General features: G+C 59.6%; 2 protein-coding genes across 13 annotated transcripts in view; one reads left to right on the forward strand and one right to left on the reverse strand.

Annotated features, from left to right (window-relative positions):
- The first annotated feature begins 1,116 nt into the window (after window positions 1–1,116).
- MMP23B (matrix metallopeptidase 23B) lies at window positions 1,117–3,593 on the forward strand. 5 transcript variants are annotated; one of them, XM_002750187.6, is made up of 8 exons: window positions 1,117–1,361; window positions 1,749–1,879; window positions 1,948–2,087; window positions 2,155–2,322; window positions 2,714–2,878; window positions 2,954–3,064; window positions 3,165–3,291; window positions 3,379–3,593. In XM_002750187.6, the coding sequence occupies exons 1-8, from the start codon at window positions 1,206–1,208 to the stop codon at window positions 3,551–3,553; spliced, it is 1,173 nt and encodes a 390-aa protein (XP_002750233.1). In that variant the 5' UTR covers window positions 1,117–1,205; the 3' UTR covers window positions 3,554–3,593. The 5 variants fall into 5 exon arrangements, with proteins under 5 accessions (XP_002750233.1, XP_008998500.1, XP_008998499.1 ...); XM_009000252.5 differs by having other exon boundaries at window positions 3,165–3,288; XM_009000251.5 differs by having other exon boundaries at window positions 2,714–3,064.
- Window positions 3,594–4,479: 886 nt separating this feature from the next.
- Window positions 4,480–14,911, reverse strand: part of CDK11B (cyclin dependent kinase 11B) — a 29,789-nt gene continuing 19,357 nt past the window's right edge. For 4 of the 8 annotated variants that reach the window (XM_035307357.3, XM_035307356.3, XM_078330029.1 and 1 more), the window contains 14 exons: window positions 12,528–12,650; window positions 11,687–11,782; window positions 11,440–11,601; window positions 9,658–9,723; window positions 8,941–9,116; window positions 7,334–7,424; window positions 6,612–6,733; window positions 6,281–6,386; window positions 5,952–6,073; window positions 5,772–5,879; window positions 5,563–5,679; window positions 5,219–5,367; window positions 4,822–5,011; window positions 4,480–4,741 (listed from right to left, as the gene is read on the reverse strand). In XM_035307357.3, the coding sequence (XP_035163248.1) occupies window positions 4,649–4,741; window positions 4,822–5,011; window positions 5,219–5,367; window positions 5,563–5,679; window positions 5,772–5,879; window positions 5,952–6,073; window positions 6,281–6,386; window positions 6,612–6,733; window positions 7,334–7,424; window positions 8,941–9,116; window positions 9,658–9,723; window positions 11,440–11,601; window positions 11,687–11,782; window positions 12,528–12,650 (1,721 nt within the window). In that variant the 3' untranslated portion in view covers window positions 4,480–4,648. Of the gene's footprint in view, window positions 4,742–4,821; window positions 5,012–5,218; window positions 5,368–5,562; window positions 5,680–5,771; window positions 5,880–5,951; window positions 6,074–6,280; window positions 6,387–6,611; window positions 6,734–7,333; window positions 7,425–8,940; window positions 9,117–9,657; window positions 9,724–11,439; window positions 11,602–11,686; window positions 11,783–12,488; window positions 12,651–14,911 lie in introns of all 8 variants that reach the window. The other 4 variants (XM_035307355.3, XM_035307354.3, XM_078330027.1 and 1 more) reach the window with 1 other exon arrangement.

Below are 14,911 nucleotides of genomic sequence, written 5' to 3' on the forward strand. Positions count from 1 at the left end.
CGGGGGCGAGCGTGGCGTGGCGTGGGGGAGGGGAGCCGGGCGGGGCGTGGGGGGCGGTGTCGGAGCAAATGTACCGCCGGGCCCAGCGGCTCGCGCTTTCCAAGAACCGCCCGCGGCAGCCGCCATCTGCTTGGCGCTGACCCAGCTGGCTCGGCCGCGGCAGTCACCCTGGGCCCGAGGTCGGCGCGGAAAACGGGGAGGGACCGGACCCAGGCCTGTCTGGCTCCGAACCTCCTACTCCTCTGCCCCATTCTCTATCCCCGCCCCGTGGGACGCTGGTGCCGGGCCTGGGTTCCCAGTCCAGAGCCGCTCGCGCCTGAACGCCGGCCTCCCTGTCAAGCCTTCGGGCTGCTGCGCACCCGCTCCCCGCCCCTGCCACAGTCAGGACGGTCCAGACCTCCACGCCCGGCGCCTGGCTCGGCTTCCTGTTCCCCTCCCGTCTCCCTCTCCTCTTTGCTGGAGCCTAGCGTGGAGAGGGGGATTCAGGAGCCATACACCCTACACCTCCCGTGCTGCGCCCCACGGGGGTTCCCGAGCCAGTGCCTGCCCCTTCCCGGCCCTCGGGGAGACCCCGCAGCCTGACACCCTCTGCAGCCCTTCCCCACCCACGCACCCCCCTCACCTCACCGTACTCACTGCCACGTCCCCATCCTGCCGTCCCCTCCCATCTCTCAGGGACACTCAGGCGGGCGGCGCGTCCCCTGCGGCCCCGCTCAGTCGCCTGGGCTGGGATGGAGGCTCCCCTCATGTAGGGCTCAGGGGACTGTTGGGGATTCCGTTTGGGAAAAAGCCACCAGGCCATTCAGTGCCCAGCCAGCTTGGGGACCCCCCCACTGGCTGCCCTTTCGGAAGCGGGAGCTCTGGCGCTGCCCTTCCCTGGCTGCGTGGGGCCCTCTTCGCCCCCCACTCCCAGGACCCCGCCAGCAGCCCATGCCTAGGCCTCTGCCCCTGGCCAACGGATCCAGGTCCCCATGCCCCCCGCTCGAGGCAGCAGGCGGCTCGGCCAGCGGACGGGCCAGCTGATTCCCTTCACCGGCAGCCTTGCCCCGCTCTCCCGTCCCATCTGCCCCCCCCCGCCCCCACGGGGCTGTAACCCGAGCCTCCCAGCCGCTGCTTCCCCTCCGGATCCTCCCCGGCGGCTTTGCGGCCCTGGGCCCCCGCGCGGTGCTGCCCCATGCAGCCCTGAGCCCCGCAGCAAGTCCACCATGGGCCGCGGGGGCCATGTGCCCTCGGAGGCCACGGGGGCCGGCGTCGAGAGCCGCTGGCTCGGAGCCGTGCTGGTCGCCCTGTGCCTCCTCCCCGCGCTGGTGCTGCTGGCCCGGCTGGGGGCCCCGGCGGTGCCGGCCGGGAACGCAGCGCAGGTGAGCGGCCCGGGGAGGCCAGGTATTGGGTTGGGGTCTGCCGTCTATGGGTCTGGTCTGTCTAGGGGCCTGCAGGACGTATGCGGGGTCTGTGGGGTGTTTGAGGATCCGGATGTGCGTCCCGAGGCCAGAGGGCCCCTGTGTCCAGTTGTTGGGAGAGGTGGGAGGCCGCGCCCTCCTGTCCATCCCCTTCTACTCCACTGGGCCGCGTTCCCAGGGACGGACAACGGGATAGTAGACCCCAAACCGCAGGCAGACAGGACCCGTCACGCCCGCTCCTAGCCTTGGGCACCCCCACCCCCGTTTCTTTCCAGTCCATTTTCCAGGGCAGTTTTTGGCCCTGGGGACCGTCACCGATGCCTCCCATTCACACTTTCTTCCCTGAAGGGAGATGTCGCTGTGCTGGGCCTCTCGGGCGTCCCCCCCACCCGCGTCCCGGGCTCTCTGCCCTCCCGCAGACGCCGCTACACGCTGACCCCAGCCAGGCTGCGCTGGGACCACTTCAATCTCACGTACAGGTGCGCCGTCGCTTGGCCCTGGGGGAGGGACGCGGCCGGCCCCCCACTGAGCTCACCTTTCCCCGCAGGATCCTCTCCTTCCCGCGGAACCTGCTGAGCCCTCAGGAGACCCGGCGGGCCCTGGCTGCCGCCTTCCGCATGTGGAGCGACGTGTCCCCCTTCAGCTTTCGCGAGGTGGCCCCCGAGCAGCCCAGCGACCTCCGGATAGGTGGGCGCCCGCCCCCAGCCCGGCCCGGCTGTGCGCGCCCGGCCTCTCAGCCCCGTTCTCCCCGCAGGTTTCTACCCCATCAACCACACCGACTGCCTGGTGTCCACGCTGCACCACTGCTTCGACGGCCCCACCGGGGAGCTGGCCCACGCCTTCTTCCCTCCGCACGGCGGCATCCACTTCGACGACAGCGAGTACTGGGTCTTGGGCCCCACGCGCTACAGCTGGAAGAAAGGTGACCCTCCAGGCTGGCCTCTGGGGGCCTCTCCCCCGCAGCACGGGGGCTGCAGCGGGCGGGCGGGATTTGGGGCGGACGGCAGGAGGGACTTTCCGGGGTGGTGGCTGCCACTGGGGTCAAGCAGGCAAGGAGGAGAGCCCGTGGGAGCCCCTAGTCCCGGCAGCTCTGAACTCCCCTTCCCATCCCCCTGCGCCGCTGGAGCGGTAGCTGGAGCTGCATTCCTGGGGGCCGAGCTCACTGCCTGGGCCCAGAACATTCTTATCTTTCCGTGGCTGCGGCCGAGGGCGGCTCCGCTGCTGCGCTCCAGATGTGCCGGGCCTCGGGGAGCTGGCCACGGGCGGCGGGGCTGGGCTCGGGGTTCCCAGGCGCTGACCGGCGGGGTCCGCAGGCGTGTGGCTCACTGACCTAGTGCACGTGGCGGCCCACGAGATCGGCCACGCGCTGGGCCTGATGCACTCGCAGCATGGCCGGGCGCTCATGCACCTGAACGCCACGCTGCGCGGCTGGAAGGCGTTGTCCCAGGACGAGCTGTGGGGGCTGCACCGACTCTACGGTGAGTCCCTTTGTCGGGCGGGAGGGGGTAACCAGGGGGTCCCGAGCCAGGCCGAGCTCCCCACGCTCCCGGCAGGATGCCTGGACAGGCTGTTTGTGTGCACGTCCTGGGCGCGGAGGGGCTTCTGCGACGCTCGCCGGCGGCTCATGAAGAGGCTCTGCCCTAGCAGCTGCGACTTCTGCTACGGTGATGCCCAAGACCGGGACAGGGCTGCGTGGGAGCCGGGTCTTGGCCATGGTCTGGGCTGGGGGGACACTGACGGGGCTCTTCCCCCCAACCCGAGCAGAATTCCCCTTCCCCACGGTGGCCGCTACCCCACCGCCCCCCAGGACGAAAACCAGGCTGGTGCCTGAGGGCAGGAACGTGACCTTTCGCTGTGGCCAGAAGATTCTCCACAAGAAGGGGAAAGTGTAGTGAGTGGGCAGGCTGGTGGTCCTCGGGGTGGGCAGCCCAGGCAGCAGCGAGGGCTGAGCCTACAGGAGACCACCCCCTCTCCACAGCTGGTACAAGGACCAGGAGCCACTGGAGTTCTCCTACCCCGGCTACCTGGCCCTGGGCGAGGCGCACCTGAGCATCATCGCCAACGCTGTCAACGAGGGCACCTACACCTGTGTGGTGCGCAGGCAGCAGCGCGTGCTGACCACCTACTCCTGGCGAGTCCGAGTTCGGGGCTGAGCCCACTTGGAGCACGGCTGATAAAGCACTTTCTCCTTGATGTTTCCTGCTCTTTCTTGGGAGGGTGGTGGCAGCCAGTCTGGGCAGGTGGACACACCCTAGCCCCTGACCCTCCGGAGGTGGGCGTCCTCAGGATCAGGGATCCCCTGCTTCCGCACATACCAGACAACAGATACAGCCCAGGATGGCATGGGCTTTGCCGAGGTGGCTCCTGGGAAAGTGGGACGAGGGAAGGCCCCAGTGCCAGGTGCAGCTCATGGGGTAGCCCAGGATCCTGGGATCTCTGTCTAGGACTTGCTCAGAGATGGGGGAGGGAGGCAACGGGGGCTTCCTGAAGGAGGTGGGATGGGCCTTTGGGATCTTCTGCAAATGGGTATGGCTGGGGGTTGCGAGGACTGGCACAGGGTGCCAGGGCAAGTGGGGGCCAAGGGACCATCTTGCTAGAGTGGAGGCCCTGGGAGGTAGGAGCACCCCTCCTGCCCGGGGAAGAGACTGGCCCACCCCATCATGTCCCCCTAGAGCCCGGGGGGCCTGCGACTCCCCTCCCAGACATGGTCCCAGGCCACTGAAAGGACTCAGGAGCTTTCCTCCAAGAATACTTTTAATACATTTTAAAACTCTTAACCACCTTGTATGAACACCTGCTGAAGCTGCCAGCACACCTGGGCTGGGGTTGGGGCCAGGGCCTGCGTGGACAGCTGGTCTGGATGCCTGAGGCGGGGCAGGAAGGCATTGCTCATCCCAACACAGAAATGGGTCTCCAGCTCCGAAGATTCCACAACTGACCTTGCCCCCACCAGCCCCCCAAAACCAGAGCCCAGTGAGCCCCATGTGTGTCGAGAGTGGGAGATGGTGTAGGGGGGGACCCTCAGATGCCCCCCACCCCATCCCTGGGCACAAGTCAAGTAGACCTGAAAACACAGCTCTTTCCTCCACAACAAGGAAAATGATTTAATTCTACAAATTTACAAACCAAAATAAAACATGGAACACACAATAAGATGAAGTTCTGAGACTCATGGCAGCTCCAGCTGCAGAAGCTGTGCCTGTGGTCCCCGCCGAGTTCTCCCCATGACTTAGGGTCCACTCTGACCCTCAGAACTTGAGGCTGAAGCCAGGGCCCGCGGCTGAGGCCCCCTGGTTCGTGGTGGTAAGGTGGAAGCCTGTCTCCTTCAGGTCGTCGTCACCCTGGACACGAGTCGGCTACCGTGAGGACACTGCCCAAGCCAGCCCCCCCGTGGGCACGCCCCACCCGCCAGACCCCTCACCAGCTGGCTGTAGCCCAGGCCTCCCTCAGGGGGCCTCGGGCTGGTGCCCCGCTTCACACGCTGCTGCTCACTCTTGGCGGGCCACGTGGGGAACATGGAGGGGTCGATGGGGAGGGGTGTCTCTCGGAAATACTCGTGCTTCAGGCCATCCTCAGCGCTGATCCTCCTCCCGGGGAAGTAGGTCAGGAACCTGGGGGAGAGGGTCAGAGGCCCGGGAGGCGCTCGTGTGACCCACTGTGTCCCCCAAAGATGGGCTGTGTGGGACGGGGCTAAGGGCATGGGGAGCCAAGCACCGGAGAGTTTTGGAAGCAGGGGGAGCCAGCAGGTGGGCCTGGGACAGGGAAGCCAGCGCTGTGGCTTGTGGCCTCTGTGGCTGCCCGGCCACACAGGGACTCACTTGTTCATGAGGTCAAAGCCCTGGTCGGACAGCAGGGCCCCGAAGCGCTTGCGGAGGTTGTTGTAGGGATGCTCGCTGAAGGTCATCTTCTTCACTGCCGGAAGGTCATTGTACCCGGGCCAGATTTTCTCACTGGGGGTTCCCAAGTCCTAAAAGACAGAAGTGTTTCAACAGTCATGCCAAGTGGCCTACGGTGCCGGCACCTGTGTCCCAGCAGAGAAGACAAGCCATGAGGACGCCTCGTGGTGGCCCCCTAGCTGCATTCCCACAGCTCCTCCACAACCACACAGGGCGCCTGCAGCAGGGGACCCGTGCCACAGAGAATGTGCTGGCCCCAGGCCCACCTTGAACACTTTGTTGATCTGGTCGATTTCTGATTTCCCAGGGAACAGCGGCTTCTGCGTCAGCAGCTCCCCGAAGATGCAGCCCACCGACCACATGTCCACGGCCGTGGAGTATTCCTAAGGGCCAGGGAGAGGCTCAGGAGGGTCAGAGCCCGCCAAGCTGGGAGGCTGTGTGGGGGGAGGGAGGTGCTCAGATGCCCGGGACTCACCTTGGCACCCAGCAGCAGCTCTGGGGCACGGTACCACAGGGTCACCACCACTGGGGTGTAGGCCTTCAACGGAGACCCGTACTCCCGCGCCAGTCCGAAGTCCCCTACCTGCAAGGACAGAAGGGTGGCTGTGAGCGGGCCGGGCAGGTGGTCCTGGGACAGCACCCGGGCAGGGCTCACCTTGAGGATGCCGGCATGGCTGAGCAGCAGGTTGGACGTTTTGAGGTCGCGGTGCAGGATCCAGTTGTCGTGCAGGTGCTTCACCCCCCGCAGCAGCTGGATCATCAGGGTCTTCACCTCCCCTGGGAGGGGACAGCCATGCATGTGTACCTGGCTGCCCCCGCCCGGGGCCCTCAGGTTGGCCCACTCGCCTCGGCAGCAACAGAGGCCTCTTGAGGCCTTCCCCGTGGATGCAGCTGGCCTGGCACACACCCTGCAGCAATGTCGCCAAGGGGGCAACCAGGACCCCACTCCCGCCCCTGTACCCAGAGCCCTGGGTGCAGCTATACCTGGCAGGAAGGGCTGCTTCATGGTCTCCATCAGGCTCTTGAGGTCGTGCTCCACGTAGTTCATCACAATGTAGATTTTGTCCATGTTGCTGCCCACCACGATTTCCTGCAGGGCATGGCTCTGAGGGTGCTGGGCGCCACCAGGCCCCACCCACCCCACCACCTCCATGCTGGGGGACGGTAGGGACCTTCAGTGCCACCGGGAGGCAAATGCTTGCTTCTGTGTGGTCTGGGAAGGACTCTGCTAAGCACAGGGGAGCCCTCTCACAACAGGACAGCCCCCGCTTGGAACAGCCTCCACCCAGGGCCGGTGCAGCGGGGCCCTGCTCACTCTAACGGTGACGATGTTGGGGTGCTGGGCCTTGAGGATGGTGTTGATCTCCCTCAGCGACGTGATCGGGAAACCCTCCTTCTCCTTCTCCATTTTCAGCCGCTTTAGAGCCACAATTTCGTCTGTGAAGAACACACAGATGGCACTGACGGGCGTTCTCAAAATCACAGTATAACAGCCTCATTCAGCGGGGACCGCAGGCCATGCCCAAAGCACTAGCATTTCACAGAGGAAGGGCTTGTTCTAGATGGGGCAGGCTGGCACCAGAATGCCCCAGCCGGGGTCTTGGCAACACCTAGGACATGCTTCCCCACTCTCCACACACACCACAGACACCCACAGCCACTTGGGAGCCCCGAAGCCATGCGGCTTCGCCAACAGAGCCGGCCTCAGGTGCTGGCTGAGTCCCTGGCTCACACCCCTGCTTGGCAGGAACGCTGGGAACATGAACAGGCACAAGGCAGAGAACCCTGCAGACGCGAGCCGGCACAGACCCCTCCCCGGCCTTGGCTTTGGCCCTGTGGGGCAGGCCGCCTGCTATTGCCAGGAAGCAGCAGAGCCCCAGGACCAGGCTGACCTCTGGCTTCTAGAGGTGCTGAGGGGTCTGACCTCCAGCAGCTGCTCAGGTGAGGCGAGACCTGGTGCAGCCTGCAGCTCCTGGGACAGCCAGGCCCTGCCCCATTTCCCTTTGCCCTGGTAGAGTGAGCCAGGACTCCACCCACCTGTTTTCTTGTCTTTTGCTCTGTAGACCACTCCATAGGTGCCCTCCTCAATCCTGTTCAGGCATTGGAACTCCTCCACGCTCCGGCAGCCCTGGGGAGGAAGTGCCTCTGTGAGGTCTCAGTGGCCTTCTCAGCCGGAGAGAGGGAGGCTGTGTCCACGGGCGTAGCACACCTGGCACAGGGTGGGTGCAAGGCATAGCCTTGGGAAGGGTGGGGGTGGGGCCAGCAGCAGCTCACTTCTTTCAATGTTTGTTTCAAGACCATGTGGCACTTTATTATGAAACAAAATCAGTGTTAAAGGCCATCTGGCTGGGTGTGAGGGCTCAGGCCTGTAATCCCAGCACTTTGGGAGGCCCAGGAGTTCAAGACCAGCCTGACCAACATGGCAAGACTCTGTTTTCTACAAAATAAAAAAAATTAGCCAAGCATGGTGGCTTGAGCCTATAGTTCCAGCTACTCAGGAGGCTAAGATGGAAGCACTGTGCGAGCCTAGGAAGTTGAGGCTGCAGTGAGCCACGATCCAGCCACTTCACCTCAGTCTGGGCAAAAGAGCCAGACCCTGTCTCCAAATAAAGGCTATCACGAGAGTCTCTCTGTCAAACTGGGTGTGTACCTGCTTGTACCAGGAGGACACTGAGGACGGGCACTACCTGCCACAGCGCAGCATGACACCCCACGCCATGGCACTTTCCACGGGTGGACTTTGGGGCTGCTGACCAGGGCTGGACCTCATGTACTCGGGTGGCCTGTGCCAGATGCCTCTGCTCAGGAGGAGTACGGGCAAGGTGCTCACAGGCACAGGGCAGTAGATGGGCTACACAAGCCAGAGGGAACCTCTCCACCCACAGGCGCCAAGGAGGAGGCTGAGCCCCTGCAGGTCTCCCAGGCCGCCGAGGCCACTGGCACCCTCTCAGGCCTGTCCCTTCCAAATTGCTCCCAGCAATACCCTGCCCTCACCGATATCCACCCAAACAAAAAGCTTATGGCCACATACATCAACATTGACTCCCAGAGCTGCCACCAATCCCTCATTATGCCAGTAACGAAGCCTCGGGGCCCATGTAACCCACCCACACAGGGGCCAAGAGGAGAGCACTGGTCTCCACTGCAGAGGAGGCAGTGGCAGTGACAGCAGAGTGGCTCCAGGACCAGGCTGCCTCCTTCTACTTCCACACCCCAGAGCAGCCCTGCGGCGCCTCCCTGCCCACCCAGTGCCATCCAGCAAGAGGAAGACGCAGGACCGGGAAGCATAGGGGGCGGGCAGCCATGCCTGCACCTCTCTGCCCAGGTGGGTCCAGCAGCCCTGAGGCAACAGATGCCAATGCAGGGGCCAGGCTTTGCTCAGCCTGTGCTAAGCAGCAGACAGAGCCAGCCCCTGTGCTAATTCAGACTACCAATGCGAATAGTGGCCCAGGGGCTGCAGGAGGGCCTGACCTGCAGGGGTGAGGGGAGGCCTGACCTGCAGGGGTGGGGGAGGCCTGACCTGCAGGGCTGAGGGGAGGCCTGACCTGCAGGGGTGGGGGAAGCCTGATCTGTAGGGGTGAGGGGAGGGCCTGACCTACAGGGTGGGGGAGGGGCTGACCTGCAGGGGTTGCAGAGGGCCTTACCTGCAGGGCCGGCAGGTACTTGGGCAGCTCCTGCTTGAGCTCGATGGGTGACAGGGCGGGGGAGTCGGGCACGTAGTCGCCCTCTGTCAGCGCACTGCTTTGCGGCGTCCCCTCACCCACTTCTTCCTCCGCTTCTTCACTTTCCCCAGAATCTCGGTCAAACCGTGACTCTGGAACTGGAAAAGTTGAACCTAAATACAAAGCTAGTAACAAGCAAGGACCACAAACCTCCTCCTGTCCTGGGGGCACCAAGCTCTTGGCAGGGCTGTCCCGTGGCCTGCTGGGAGGTGCTGGTGCTGGGCTCTTGCCCCATGGACACAGGGCACTGAGTCCTCACAGGCTGGGCTGAGACAGCCCAGATGCTGAGCTGGGAGGAGGTGTGCAGTGTCACATGGGGGACATGCCTGGATCCATGTCCCCCAGGCTAAGGACACAGCCCTCACTGCCTGACTGGCCTTTCTCGTGGGCAGTGGGTCCAGGGGGTGCTTCCCAGCTCCTTCTCCCTGCTGGGCACTCAGGATGCCTCTGGTCAGCACTGTGCCTCGCTGAGGGATGCTGGCCCTACCAGCACAGACTGCAGTGGCCACGAACGAGGTGGCCTCCCAGCTAGTCAGCTCCTGGCATGCCCCATGCCTTGCAGGACAGGCTGACCTAAGAGCGGGCTGTGCACTTGGAGACAGACAAGGAGAATGCCCTATCTCCAGGGGCGCCTCTTACCAACCAAGAGGTGGTTTTCATTTTCTCGTTCCTCATCTTCACTCATTTCTTCCTCACTTACTTCTTCTGCAAAGGAAAAGAGGCATCTGCTCAGATTGGCACTGGGTCAAGTGCTGAGAGACTCTGCCACAAGCACGATGTGGGCTCTGCTTCACCTAAGCTGTGGGTAACACCCACCATGGGCATGGAGGAAGGAGAACCGTGCAGACCCCATGTGCCTGAAGCATAACTCACTGCTTACTATACTAGCTTATATATATAATCACACTTAGTCCCATATAATCTTTATATATAATCGTATAACTCATGGCTTACTATACTAGCTTATATATATAATCACACTTAGTCCCATATAATCTTTCTATATAATCATACAAGTATCGTAGTTGGAGCTGTACCGACTCCTTTAGTGCTGATTTGTACAATCCTTCTATATAACCATATAATAGTCTGTAGTAGGAGGAATGCCTAGAGCAGTCACAGAACAGAAGCAGCACATGGGAAAACAGGCAGACCAGGACGAGAACCAAAGACCCAGGTGGAGGCGTCCCTGCCTGAAAGGGCAAACGCTGTATGGCAGGCTTGGAGCAGGAGCCTCTCCTCCTGATAAAGGAGCTGTGGCACCTTGCATCCAGTTCCTGTGGAAAGTGGGCCACAGGCCTGAGATCCTGGAAGTAACCGAGGGAGAAGAACCCCTCTGGTGTGACCAGTCACTGCGGCCATACACCCTGTCAGTCTTTACTCGCTTCTGTGCTGGCTCAAATCATCCTCCCATAAATATCTTAAGAGAAGAGCACAAGTCCGTCAGCTCCCACTGCACTGGCTTACAGTGTCCTTCTATTAGAAACCCTTTGAAGTCTCCAGCCCCCAGGTAAGAAGTGTTGCGCACAACATTTGTTGCACACAGCCTACCTCTTTGCCTTGGTGACCTAATGGGAGTGGACCCCTTTTCTGTATACGACCCTCTACTACTGGGCACAGCACGGTCCCCTACTGCGCACAGCCCACCTCTCTGCCCAGGTGACATAATGGGGTGGCCCTCTCGCTTGTGACTCATGTGATTATGTATGTCCCATTACTAAGCCTACAGATGATGACCTCACTCACGACCCTGCCCCCTGATTGTACCTAATAAATACAGAAAATACAGATGCTTCTGGGCATTTGGGGCTCTCGCTGATCTCTGCTCACAGATGGCGTGCCCCGCCTCCCCGCCGAGTCCAAATGCTCTTCACCAGTTCTTCAATGTCCTGTCCCTTTACTTCTCGGATCCTGCACCTCAGCACAGCATAAGGGACACCTCATGACCCTGTGGGACCCAACAGCCCTATATAAGCAACAAGTGTTCTTAATAATAAATGTGGGGGCTGGATGCAGTGGCTCACACCTGTAATCCCAGCACTTTGGGAGGCCCAGGCAGGTGGATCACTTGAGGTCAGGAGTTCAAGACCAGCCTGGCTAACAAGGTGAAACCCTGTTTCTACCAAAAATACAAAAATTATCCAGGTTATGGTGGCACGTGCCTGTAATCCCAGCCACTTGGGAGGCTGAGGTGGGAGGATCACTTGAACCCAGGAGGCAGAGGTTGCAGTGAGCTGAGATCATGCCTCCATACTCCAGTCTAGGCAACAGAGCAAGATTCCATCTCAAAAAAAAAAAAAAAAGAATCAATGTGGAGGTCTCCTGAGAGTCCCAGATAGAAGGGAGTTTCAACTCCTCCCCTGCCACGCTGTTTCTCTGCAGTTTCTAACACACCTCACACACAGCTATCACGCGCCTCACCGGCAGACTGCTCTGAAGCCTCCTCAGAGTTGCTGCCCGTCTCCTCCTCCTCCTCCTCCTCTTCTTCCTCCTCCTCCTCTTCGGATTCTTCACTGGTGCTCCCTTCCTCCTCCTCCTCTTCCTCCTCCTCTTCTTCCTCCTCAGAACCTGAGCCTGATTCCGCTGTAGAAAGATGGCGGAGCGGAGGGTGAACTGGGGCCCTCCTGGGTGGCAGCAGTCAAGGCCTCAGCCAGGTGGGTCCAGGTACCTGAGGAGGACTCGGCAGAGCTGGTCTTCCTCTCGCTGTCACTGATGTCCTGTAAGTCGGACAGCAGGTCTCTTTCTTCTATTTTCTCTTCTTTTACTTATGAAATAAACCATTAAAGGTGAATTGGGGAAAGGTTTTTAAACAAACAAGCTAACACCACCCCAAAACTAGTGCCTTTTGCATAATGATTAACTTCACTTGGTATGAAAACCAGCTCATCTGGCTGGGTGCAGTAATCCCAGTACTTTGGGAGGCCAAGGCAGGCGGATCACCTGAGGTTGGGAGTTTGAGACCAGCCTGAACAACATGGAGAAATCCCATCCCTACTAAAAATACAAAATTAGCCAAGCGTGGTGGCGCATGCCTGTGATCCTAGCTACTCGGGAGGCTGAGGCAGGAGAGTCGCTTCAACCTGGGAGGCACAGAGGCTTCTGTGAGCCGAGATCACGCCATTGCACTCCAGCCTAGGCAACAAGAGCAACACTCCGTCTAAACAAAAACAAAAACAAAAACACAACACAAGAAAAAAACTGAGTGAACGTCTGGCTCGGAAAAAAAAAAGAAAAAACCAGCTCATCCACAGATGCTAGAAGAGCCACTCTTCCAATGGGGCCAGTCACGAATATCCCATCAGATAAACACATGACCTGGCTGTACACAGGTGCTCTCCGTCCCTCTCACTACACGAGAGTACTGCAGCCAGCACATCTATCACTTTCTTTAGAAGAAAAAATCACTTAGCTGGGCTTTCCTTAAATGAATCTTACAAATTTATGCCAAACACCCCCCAGAAAAGACTCACACGGTGCTGGCTTCTGCGCAGGCGCCGGCCTGGCCTCACCTGGCTTCCGGCTGTCTCCTAGCTCGAACCGCTCCCGAGGCGGCCGGGGCGGGCTGCGACTCCAGTGGCCAGCTTTTGCTTTGTCGCTGTAGTCCTCTCTCATCGTTCGGTGATGTGCAGACACTGGCGTGCAGGGCAGGGACGGAGATGGCACTAGCAACACTACCTTCCCCAAAAGGCCACACCCAGGCACAACTGCCTCATCTCCCACACCCACACCTGGCAGACACACCTGTGGCGCACACACGGCGCCAACAGACTCAGGGTCAGAGTCCAAGAAGCCCAGGGAGAAAAAGCTCCAACCTGGAGGCTGTGAGCCTGAGGACCCAGGTGGACCTTCAAGCCTCATCTTCACTGGCCAAAAAGGAAGGGTGGGAGAAGATTCTGGAAAGATGAAGTAGGAAGCACTGGGAAGCAGTCTCCCCACCTAGACAATTGCATCGGCAGGATCAGTCTCATGCACTGCTTAGGGTCCCTGGGGTTGACAGAAGGTTTGCAACTTCAGGGGAAATCTTGGAGAGTGAAATGTGGTTAATTCTGGTCAATGTCCCTGCTTAGCACACGAGCAGCTCCCAAGCCCACTGCCCCTTACCCCCGGCACGCAGCTGCCAGACCCAGATTCCAGATGGGCAGACGGACCCATCCTCCACACCCTAGAGGCATGAAGAGGCAGCAGCTGTGGCCGCCCCCCCCACAAGCTGAAGGCGTTTCCGGCATGAGTACCAGGTCCTTCTTTCCCCACTTCATTTCTCTCTTTTCCTTCTTTGGGAGGCAGACGTTTCAGGACAAGAACAATAAAAAACAACTGTATTTATGGGAAAATTAAAACGTGACTGCACATGACCAGGGAAAGGCGCAGGCTGGGAAAAGACCCATGAAGTCCTCATGTTTACACAACAGGCCAATCCCCACAGCCCCGACAATCAAAACAGCAAGTGGTAAACCTTGGGGACCAGAAGAATCACAATATGAGAGTCAAATGTCTATTTTTTGACTAAGAAAACACAAGAGAAACACAGAAACAGGAGAGTATGTCCCATTCAGAGGGAAAAAAATAAGCCAATAGATGCAGTCCCTGAAAATCACTTCATGGTAGATGTCCTAGACAAAGACTTAGATGTGGACAAAGTCAAGAAAATGACATGTGAACATGATGGGAATATCCATAGAGTCAGAAGATCTAACAAGAAACCAGAGAGAAATTCCAGAGCTAAAAAGTGCATGTTCAGCCGGGCGCGGTGGCTCACGCCTGTAATCCCAGCACTTTGGGAGGCCGAGGCGGGTGGATCACGAGGTCAAGAGATCGAGACCATCCTGGTCAACACGGTGAAACCCAGTCTCTACTAAAAATACAAAAAATTAGCTGGGCATGGTGGCCCATGCCTGTAGTCCCAGCTACTTGGGAGGCTGAGGCAGGAGAATTGCCTGAACCCAGGAGGCGGAGGTTGCGGTGAGCTGAGATCACACCATTGCACTCCAGCCTGGGTAACAAGAGCGAAACTCCATCTCAAAAAAAACAAAAAAAAGTGCATGTTCACAACAGAAACTCAAAGGCAGAAGTGGGCAGGTGGAAGAGACCATCAGCGAGCCTGAAAACACATTAACTTTCCTTCCAAGGTGAGGGAGAGACGAGGATGCTCCCAGATACACAAAAGTGGAGGGAGTTCATTACCACGAGCCCTAGACCTGCCCTGGAGACTATGCTCCTTCAAGTTATGTGGGGTGCAATGAAAGGACACCAGACAGAAACCTGATGCTGGACGAAGAAAGAAAGATCCATGAAGGGCATCTTTAAATGTGTTAAGAGTAACACGTTTAAAAAGCAGAAATTAGTTTGGGAGGCCGAGGCGGGTGGATCACGAGGTCAAGAGATCGAGACTATCTTGGTCAACATGGTGAAACCCCGTCTCTACTAAAAGTACAAAAAATTAGCTGGGCACGGTGGCGCGTGCCTGTAATCCCAGCTGCTCAGGCGGCTGAGGCAGGAGACTTGCCTGAACCCAGGAGGCGGAGGTTGCGGTGAGCCGAGATCGCGCCATTGCACTCCAGCCTGGGTAACAAGAGTGAAACTCCGTCTCAAAAAAAACTAAAAATAAAAATAATAAGCAGAAATTAGGCGGGCGTGGTGGCTCACGCCACCAGCACTTTGGGAGGCCGAGGCGGGTGGATCATGAGGTCAAGAGACCGAGACCATCCTGGCCAACATGGTGAAACCCCGTCTCTACTAAAAATATAAAAATTAGCTGGGCATAGTGGCTCTTGCCTGTAGTCCCAGCTACTGGGGAGGCTGACGCAGGAGCATTGCTTGAACCTGGGAGGCGGAGGTTGCACTGAGCCGAGCTTGCACCACTGCACTCCAGCCTGGTGCCTGGTGACACAGCAAG

Source organism: Callithrix jacchus, chromosome 7 (assembly GCF_049354715.1).
Source record: "Callithrix jacchus isolate 240 chromosome 7, calJac240_pri, whole genome shotgun sequence".
NCBI classification, from domain to species: domain Eukaryota; kingdom Metazoa; phylum Chordata; class Mammalia; order Primates; family Cebidae; genus Callithrix; species Callithrix jacchus.

Bases quoted from the DNA above. Each gene is read 5' to 3' on its own strand.
- MMP23B (XM_009000251.5), top strand. From the start codon at position 1,206: ATGGGCCGCGGGGGCCATGTGCCCTCGGAGGCCACGGGGGCCGGCGTC. The intron at 2,323-2,713 runs GTGACCCTCCAG...CGGGGTCCGCAG, and splicing joins GCGCTACAGCTGGAAGAAAG to GCGTGTGGCTCACTGACCTA. The intron at 3,292-3,378 runs GTGAGTGGGCAG...CCCTCTCCACAG, and splicing joins CACAAGAAGGGGAAAGTGTA to CTGGTACAAGGACCAGGAGC.